This window comes from Anopheles ziemanni, chromosome 2 (genome assembly GCF_943734765.1).
Source record: "Anopheles ziemanni chromosome 2, idAnoZiCoDA_A2_x.2, whole genome shotgun sequence".
Lineage (NCBI taxonomy): Eukaryota > Metazoa > Arthropoda > Insecta > Diptera > Culicidae > Anopheles > Anopheles ziemanni.
This window is the reverse complement of record NC_080705.1, coordinates 396253-405631: the sequence shown is the minus strand read 5'-3', so window position 1 is coordinate 405631 and position 9379 is coordinate 396253. Positions and strand designations below refer to the sequence as shown.

Below are 9379 nucleotides of genomic sequence, written 5' to 3'. Positions count from 1 at the left end.
GATGTCAAACATGTGCGACCCATGTTTGTCGAACGGGTAATATGAGAAAAACGGCTACCCCGCACGCCTCGAGTACGGTTTCCAGCGTTGGTCAACACGGAAAAGGGATCATAATTACACACAAATATTCTTCCGTGAACAAATACGTGGCCGGGAATGGACACGATGGAGAGTTTATGATGGCATGATAGCAACCCCTTCGCAGAAGTTTTTCTTTTCCACATAAAAGACTCTTATCCTAGTTGGTACGTTTTTCTCTACCCCGCCCATGGCCGGATCCGAATAGAAATATAAATCTTTTATTTTGCAAGCAAACAAATTAACAATTACAAGCAACATATTGTAGGTTGTAACTAGGGCTCACATTGAAGGATTTACTCACGTCCGAAGGTTGGAACTTTCTCGTTTTTCTTTGCGTGTTAATACGTCATACGTAGGCAGCGAGCTGTTCACACGTCTCCAGGTGAAGGTGCAAAATAAGCGCTAGGAATTAAAATAGAAACGCGAAAGGCGAGTCCCGAAGACAAACACCGTTTCGGCTGTGTATATGGGCAAATATTTGTGTAGGATTTGGCTGTGCAAACGGTGGCTTTGGTTCTCTTTTATGCAAAACTCACGGGTAGACATGTGGGACGCAAGTTGTAACGTACGCAAACACTCACGTTTTTCCGGAAAGTTTTGTGGCTACGACGTGCTCGCCAGCGCAGGAGAAAATGCAGCGCATTGAATTAGCATCCTCGAACGCACACGGAGGAGCGACCAGAAAAAGCGGTGGGAAAACATCTTCCGCACGAAGGGGATGAAATTGCGTGACTACCAAGCATTAAAGCTGTCAAACAAGATTTTTTTTCGTGGAACCGTGATTAATGACCAAAGTTACGCCGACTTAGATGAAACGTAAAACGATTAGAAGGAGATGAGCAAATGGTAATTGTTTTTCTTCTCCTTATCCAAATTTACCCGCCTACCGCCGTGGCTCCGTTCGTCACTCCGCATTGGCGCGCATCAGGCGTCAGGAGCTCGGGAAGCATGAATTTTCTTTTCGGAGGTTCGGAGTAATTATTCAAATTATAATCACTTGGATAAAATTTCCTCGCTTGCTCATGTGGGCGCGAGGCTGCTGCCTGCGAAAGCGTGTTCGGCGAAACATTTCCCATTTGGCAAGTCGTTGAAGGGACGAAGAAGCGTAACACAAAGAAGCAACATCCCCAGCCCAGGCGCTGCCAAGCATGTGGTGGCGCCATTGACGAAGCTGTGGCCAACGCAAGATGCATCGCCACTAATCGAGTTTGATGGTTGTTTAGCCGGGCCCTATCACATGCTTCGGAAAGGAAATGTTTTAATTCCCTCCCGCCGCACGAAGGAAAAGCTGATGGAGTTTTGCACAAAACGGTTAGCAAACATAATGTTTCTTAATTATCTTTTCATTGGTTTTTCTTCTTTCTCGTAACTTCATTGGAACGTTTCGCTTTCGCTCACGATAAAGCTTGATATGTTCCCTTTTTTACAAAAAAAAAAAAACTGATGCCCTGAACTTGAGGATGGTTTGTGCCTCCGGGTCGGACCGTGGGTGGAACATAACACAACCCAAAGGTCAACGATGGTAGTTCGTGCCGATAGGTTGCCGAATCGTTCCGTTCTGGTCGACAAGGTCTGCAGTTCAAAGTAATAACGATTTGAGAGTTCCTAAAACCAATTCGTCAGCCCCTCGGAGGAAAATCGACCCTCCAGATTCATCTCCAGCTAGGGAAAGTTTGCTTGTGTTTGTGCCCTAGAAACAAGGAACTGTGGACGAGATCGGATCGTATCAGCACCTGCAGCTTTTCAGCGTCAGAATGTTCTCGGAAGCTATTAATCGTGGCTGTGCACCTTCTTAGCGGTTCGTGGTAGCCTGAGGGAAACGGAAAGGGCGCTATTGGTGATGGCAATGGGGGCGTAACTCACCATAGACACACTAACTGCTTGTCCATTTGAGCTTGAATAGGTATCCGCTGTCGTTCCAAGTGTTGTGTAACATCATACCGCAGGCACCAAAAAAGGAAACCGAAGGAAACGGTGCACGGTGGAAAATGAGAATGGATCGAAAACTTTCTCCTCGGGCAGCATAGTGCTTCGCTCTCAAGTAGCACTAAATAGAACGATAATGAAATAAATGGATATCATGCCGGTAAAGCACGAAATAGGAGCCAGCAAAGCCAGGGAGCAGAAGAAACAAAAAGTAGTGTCATACACCGCCGTAGGCGAATGTGTGTGTTTGTGTGTGTGAATGTGCACACACACACACACCCAAGAACACACTCGATGACTCTGAAACATTCCTCTGATCCAACGGCTTCAATTATTTTAGCAATGGTGTTCGATTTCTCCAAGCCTCGATAAATAGCTCTTCTGTTCTGTGTCCTCGGCCTCGAGAGTAGAAAATAATCGGAGATTGCCTTTCCATACACTTTTTTTTTCGTTGCTTTCGATTTTCATTCCAGTTTTTGTTCTCTACTACTCTCCGGGCGGTTTCAAATTGTGGCCGTCGTTTCACCCTCCGTGACAGGATCTCGTTTCTTCTATTATTTTGTACGACAGCTTCAAGAAAATTACCCTCGGGCGTTGGGAAGGTGGGTCCTTCTGCACGAAATAGCGAAACATTCTTTGCTGTAATTTTATTAATAGTTGTATCCCGGGGCGATTGGATGGACGAAAGTCGCAGGCTAAACGAAATGTTTAGCTGATGTTGTTTTCGCTTCCACCGTCTCGAATAAAATACTCGAATAGCTTTCACCATTATGTATTTGATTTCTCAACGCTGGCAGAGAAAGACTTGACGTGAGATTGAATGTTAAATTAGTTTTCGTAAAGCTTTTCCTTCTCATAGTACTTACTTTTTCCTGTTGAGTTTTTGTTTGTACAAAGGATTTGTACACCTTCGAGAGGATTTGCGTTATCAATCGTGCGTTCGCTTCGGATGAACTCCTCACAACTTATGACGTTTGAAAGATTCGGTTTGTTCTGGTATTTTTGAAACAATTTTATACTTTATTCATCACTTCTCTTTTGCGTGCAACGGATGGAAGAAGGTCTCGCTTCCCAACGCTCTTGTTTCGATACTGGAAAATGATCTTCTTCTTTTGGGGGCTCGTGGGAGTTGTGGCAATATTTGAAAGTGGTTTGTTCGATTTTAAAACTATGAAATATGTACACTCTGTGTAGTTTGTCCGCTCTTACAAATTCCTTCTGTGTCGTTTCGTCTTCTGCATTATCTTATTCGTCCGAATAACCATAGCTCCAAGAAAATGACTTCAGCTGTGCATTTTGATATGATGAATATTTGACATTGATTTTTACTGATATGTTTTAAAGAGCGTCATTCGTCTCGATGCCTCGCTGGTTCTCCAGCTTTCACTCTCTCTTTCTCTCCCTTTCATACGCACACAACATGCACACACATACACGCACGAACATTCAGAATTTCTTTGGCAACACTCTTAAAACATTCCCGCTCCAGGATAATTGACAAACAAGGACGAAGTAGAAAGAAGTTGAACTGCTGAGAGTCGCGTTTTGCACGTTTCCCCGCTCCGTGCCGCCTCGTGTTGTGGCCCTGTCTGCACCACCGCCTAGCTCATGCTTACCTTTAACTGGTGTAACGATAACTTGCCAACAAAATGAAAACATAAATTGCTAATTTCGATGCCGACAGTGGGACGCCAGGTTTCCTCGCCTGGCCGCTGTTCGAGGCGGCTGCAAGGAAAGGTGATGGAAAGGAAAATGCAAATGAGTCCTTGCCAGCCCTTGGGTAGGCGAGTGGGCGCGCACAAACTTACCCTGGACGCGGTCTGCTCGTGAGTCGGCGGAAACGGCCCTTCGCGACTCCAGTGTCGGCGCCTTTTGGAGCTTCTCGCCCTCGACGCTCTCCTCATTGCTCTTCCAGTACACGGTCGAGATGGTGGCGAGGCACTGCGAGTGGAGTGGAAAGGAAGGGAGAAAGGCGAGTGAAATCGCGGTCAGACACGTGGGCTACAACGTTGGCACTGGGGATGACTAGGGTGGTTTTGCTGGACGAGGACGTTACCTTCAACTTCATGTCACCGTGTTTGAAATGCTTTGGTTTGACGCGGAACTCCAGTCCGAGGATGGACGTTTCCAGACGGTCGACGCCCGAGATGCGTGGCTCGTAGTGCTTCAGGAGGCTTTTGTCGGCCGGGTCGCCATTGATGTACCAGGTCAGGTGGACCGCTGGCTTCGAGCGGCCCGAAGTGCAATTCACGCGAACCGGATCACCGATTTGATAACGCGGCTTTCCGCCCGTTATGTACGGATCTTGGTCTGGGAGAACTAACCGTGGGGGAGGGACGATGGGAGCGATGAGCGAGAAAGAAACCTTCGATGCAGACATTGTAGAAGTCGGCGACTACTCACCTACAACCATCATCTCGCCGTGATCCGAGACCGTCTGGAAGGAGGGAGCTTCAGCGGACACTTCGCAACGGTACTTCCCGCTTGAGGATAAATCTAAAGGATCTAGGATCACCTGTTCGCTTGTAGCATTGGCTAACTGAAGACAGAAAGTAAACGGGTCGGAGTGACAGAGCAGAGAGTGTAAACAGGAGGCCGTAAGGAGTGGAAACTTGATGATGGCTATTTCTTATAAGGAATATGAGAATTCCGACATAGTTAGTAGTACTATTTGAAGCATGGTTGAGGAATTCACTAGGACTACTTAATCCATAAGACTGAACCTCTCAAATTGTGGATAAAGTTGATTGATCGTTTCATATCAACCAGACAAACTGTTAACGAGCACGAATTACGTTGCATGAATTAAATGATAACAAAATGATATATGTTTATGATACATCCAATAGCAAATTTGAATCGAAAAGGTTTGATACAAAATCTTTAAACAGTTAACAACCGTTTGAAGATGTCCTTTTGTATATAAAGATTATTCTACATGAAGTTTACAGATGGATTTAAGCTATTGGCCTGAAGTTTTGCAATACTTTGAGATATTAATAATTTGCAAGTAGTTCTCGTGAAATGGGTAACGTTAAAATGATCCTAAATCTAAAGTTGGCAGCTCGATCGACCTTTCCTCGATCATGAGAACGATATTGCTCCATGTTTCAGACAGTTTTACTCACATCTATGGCTATGCCCGGTTGGGGGAAAAAGCTTCCCGGAGGATCATCTCTTGGCACGTAACGATAGAACTCGCGTCCGTCCTTGTACCACTTCACCGAGTACAGGGCCTCCCCCTCCATATCGTAGTGGCACTCAAGCTTGACGGCGTGGCCCCGAATCGTGTGCTTCGGGACGCGCACCTCGGTCAGCGTGATACAGAGGACGAAATCTGGACGTAAACAAGAAACCGGAGCTCATCAGAATACACTTACACACACACGTACGCACCCATCAGCCGGTGCCCCCCGATCCCTACGTACCATAAAGGACGAACAGGTGCAACACTGCTAGCCAACACCACATCTTATGCATCGTTTTCGTAGTATCCAGTTGGAAGAAGCGCGTCTGGCGCCGAATCTCATGCCGTCACGAGCCTGCCACCGTTTCACTGTTGCCGGGACGCATCGTCGCCGGCGCGCCGTTCGAAGACGCCGTTCGTGTCACTACAATCCGTCAGCAGGAATCGGTCGAGTGCGGTCACTGCTCGCACAGAAACGCGCATTTTCCGTAATTAGTCGATTCGGTCCGGTTTGGCGTGCGCAAATTGCACGACACTTCGCGTTCCCGCGACACTTCCGAGTCCGAATCTATTTTTAACGCACTGCTTTGGTTTGGTTCGGACTGGTCTGGTCGGTTGCCCTTCGCTTCAATGGCCCTTTGCTCAGCCCCACTCTCACTGTGAACCCGATGGCCTTTCACTGGCTACACTGTGCCTTTCAAGGCCTGCGGTGACACGCACTTCTCACGCCGACTGTGCAAAATATCCAAAGTGTGTGCAGGATGAGAACGCTGTGACGCAGCGACGTTCGACGCTTGATATGTAACAATTGGCACCTATCTATCCACCCTTTGCTCTGGAGTGTCCAGCGTCGCGGAGCTACCGGCGGACCATATTTGCCCTCTTGGCACGATCTTTGCCAACTGAAGGCAAACGTTAAAAGAGCACGGCTATTCAATGCCATTCGCGGCTCGTTTGGAGTAACCCTTCGCCAGGCGGAGAGTGCGCTCGCCACGAGAGAAGGCTATCACCGGGGGAGTCGAATTCGGGCCATTTTCGGGCGGACATGCGCTGTCCGCGCCCAACCAACATGCTACTTATGCTCGCCTTTGGCAGCGCCTCCACGCGGTAGGGATTCACACTAGAGACCCACTATTCGACTCCGATGTTCGATTCGGGGAATTTTGAATGTTGCTGCTGGTGCTCGCCAAATTTCAAAGGTTACCATATATTTTCCAATGCCATGTGGGTGTCAAGGGGAGGGGAAAACTAAACAACACCTTCGTGAAGAACACGGCTGGGTATGTGTCCCGGGACTTGTTCAACTTACAACCCCACACGTGCTTGTAGGAATGTTATTGTGAAGAGTTTCCTAAATTCACCCAAAAAATATTATCCTTACGACAAAACGGTGTTCTTTCGTACAACATACCTCAATACCGAGGCCATAGGTACTGCAATTCCCCTTGTTATCCCATGTGCAAGAGCCAAAACAACTAGTGTGCCGTCATAACTATGCCCCGAACAACATTCGGCGCAATGCAACACACCTTAATCCAACTAACATGCAACACGATAGTGGGAAAACGCACCACGAGCCAAACGCTGCTGCACTTGGATGCACCAGTGAGACGAGGATCTTTATGGGGGGGCTTTTTTCGGGGACCACAAACAGAAGGATTACATCACTCTCCTGACGGACTGGATATCACACACACACACACACGCGGGCCATAAAACGCGGGATGCGTGCACGCGGACGGTGAGCCATAAATATATCGAAAGCGCATAAAACCACCGGCGACATGGTGTTTTTTACTCGCCAATTTCCCTATGAAAAATGCAAGTACATCGAAACCGCTTTTTCCAGTTCAACAGAGGATTAAATATATTGCTTCGGCGGCAGTTTGTTTTTTGTTTATGTTTTGTTTTTCCCCTATCTACCCCGTGGTGCTTCTGTCTCCATCCTTGCAGACAGTTGTACAAAAACCAAAGAAAAAAAACCCAAATGGGAAATGCAGGAAGAGAAATAAATGCATCCTTGCTGCAGGGGCTCAAATAACTGCCTCAAAATGTTGCCTCGAAATGATGGCCACGAGAAAGGAGAAAAACAAAACTAGGCCACCTAGAACGCGTCGAATTTGAATCGATGGTCACCAATCGGTTAAAACTGTTTCCAGCAAGGATTCGCTAAAGGATCACTGAGTTGAAGTTTTTGTCTTGTTTCAGAAGAGCCTCGCAATGGATGCTTTTACTATGCACCATAGTTATGTTGTCGTTTACTCGACACAAAGAAATACATCGACATTACCGCGCGGTTGTATCAATTTCAAGTTGACTAAAGATGAATGGCTTTCCAGTAAATTTCCCCTTCCGGTGTGGAATAGCATCATTTCGGCGGAAGCAACTTCTCACTGTTTCCGACAATAGTTTTCCTCCTTGAAAGCTTTCGCTAACGACTCGCTGGGTTGCCTTTTTCATTGCGCTTCGATATTTGTTTTCTTTCCCCCGCTTTAAACACCAACCATCCGACCAGGCTAGGGCCAAGGGCCGCTGTAAAGTACAAGAAACATCAATTATCTTTCATGTTGGAGGCGAACACATATTGTATCGGAAAATATTCAAAACCAGGCTCGGAGCCGTTCGGAAATGTCACCGCGTTTCCCTACGGCGGGTCTGAGCGAAAAAAACGAAAACAAAAATCTGATTCCGAGGCTACACGGTGCTCGTTGACTTCCTCTCCCTCGCTTTTCCACCGTTTTCCCCGAGTAGTGGTTGTGCACGGCGGAAAAGCGCGTAGGGAAAACGGTAAATTGGGAATTGCGTGACAAAGAGCAATTACGGGTGGCTCATAAATTGACATTTCAAGCCTTTTGAAATTTGACGCATACTATCAAAGTTAAACGGCCAGAAACTTGTTCGGGAAATGTGATAACATTACCATTAAACGTGTACTCTGTTAACTGCCGGAGCGTGTTTTTTGTAGATTTATGTAAATCCAACGGCCAGCCAGGCGTAGCAGTTAGTCGGGCTTATCATTCAACTGTTTGTTGCTCGTGGGCGGCCTGGGAAAGCCTCTGTGTGTTCGACTCATGCTTTGAATTTTACTCAACTGGTTGGTCTTTTGACTTCTGACCGCAACTGACGCCACGACGATGAGCAGACGGCACCGATTGCGATTTTATAGCGTAGATAGTGGCACTCTGGGCTGATTTCTTCTTTCCACTCTCTCTGTCGGTGGCGGTGGCGGTGACTTTTCCAGGTCGAAAGATTTCGATAGAAGATGTAGATGGCGAATAATGTCGCTTCGGAAAACCCCAGTCGATTAGCTGCCAGTCAAAGGACCAGACTCGGCGCTTAAATTCCGTCTATTGATTGATCAATTGAATTGCTTTGAAAGGCACTATATCTATGCTTCCCTTGATGTCTATTGGCTGCCAGCAGCATAAGATATGGACGTGCAGTGCAACCCCACACGCCACACACACACACACACACACACTGCGCACACACAAACACACACACGCCGCACACAAGCACACGAATGGTCGGTGGAAAAATGATACTGATGTGATCGATTTGAATTGAATTGGGCTGGCTCCGGCTCGGTCAGTTCATTGTGGCAGGATTCAGCAGGAGCTGCACTGGAGCTTTTTGCTGCTGCTGCACCTTCGAACCATTCTCTCTCCCACTTGATGTTATGCTCTCCTCGCGCTCGTGTGTTTGTGTGTGCGGGTTTGTGCGAGTTTGGCTCCATTTGCTCTGTTGCCAGCCCGGCGAAATGTGTCTAATGGAGTTGAATCGGAAATCAATCAATGGAATGAAAGAAATGTTCGTTGCAAGCGAATACAAAATAACATAGCTTTATGATGGGCTTCACATCCCGAACCCGGCAAAAATTGCAGAAGTCGATTGAACCTGTCGATCTGAGCCACCTCGGCGTCCTACTAGAGCTTCTGAGAAAATAGTTTTCATTTTTCAACGCTCTTCGCAGGATAACACGGGGAATGTCAAAATCTCATGCGAGGAAATATTTATGTTTTCACAAAGAAACATTTTTCTCCCCACAATGTAGTAGTGAATGTATCTATGGTAGGACTTTTCCAATGGTAGCCTCCTATTTCAATGATGCTTGAAAAAAGTTGACAATTGTTTGCAGGTTTCGGTTATTTTATTGCACCATTAGGGTACAAAACTTTTTTTTTG

The 9379-nt window shown here is 46.8% G+C and overlaps 1 protein-coding gene across 1 annotated transcript; it reads right to left on the bottom strand.

Annotated features, from left to right (window-relative positions):
* Window positions 1-3210: 3210 nt before the first annotated feature.
* On the bottom strand, window positions 3211-5577 carry LOC131283178 (uncharacterized). The gene is made up of 6 exons (XM_058312751.1): window positions 5436-5577; window positions 5136-5344; window positions 4411-4546; window positions 4064-4326; window positions 3816-3948; window positions 3211-3732 (listed from the first exon to the last, which is right to left on the bottom strand). The coding sequence occupies exons 1-6, from the start codon at window positions 5485-5487 to the stop codon at window positions 3626-3628; spliced, it is 900 nt and encodes a 299-aa protein (XP_058168734.1). The 5' UTR covers window positions 5488-5577; the 3' UTR covers window positions 3211-3625.
* Between the last annotated feature and the right edge of the window lie 3802 nt (window positions 5578-9379).

Coding starts and splice junctions, on each gene's coding strand:
- LOC131283178 (XM_058312751.1), bottom strand. CDS start 5,487: ATGCATAAGATGTGGTGTTGGCTAGCAGTGTTGCACCTGTTCGTCCTT. Junction 4,547..5,135: donor AACCGGGCATAGCCATAGAT/GTGAGTAAAACT, acceptor TTCTGTCTTCAG/TTAGCCAATGCTACAAGCGA. Junction 3,733..3,815: donor ACGAGCAGACCGCGTCCAGG/GTAAGTTTGTGC, acceptor CTTTCCTTGCAG/CCGCCTCGAACAGCGGCCAG.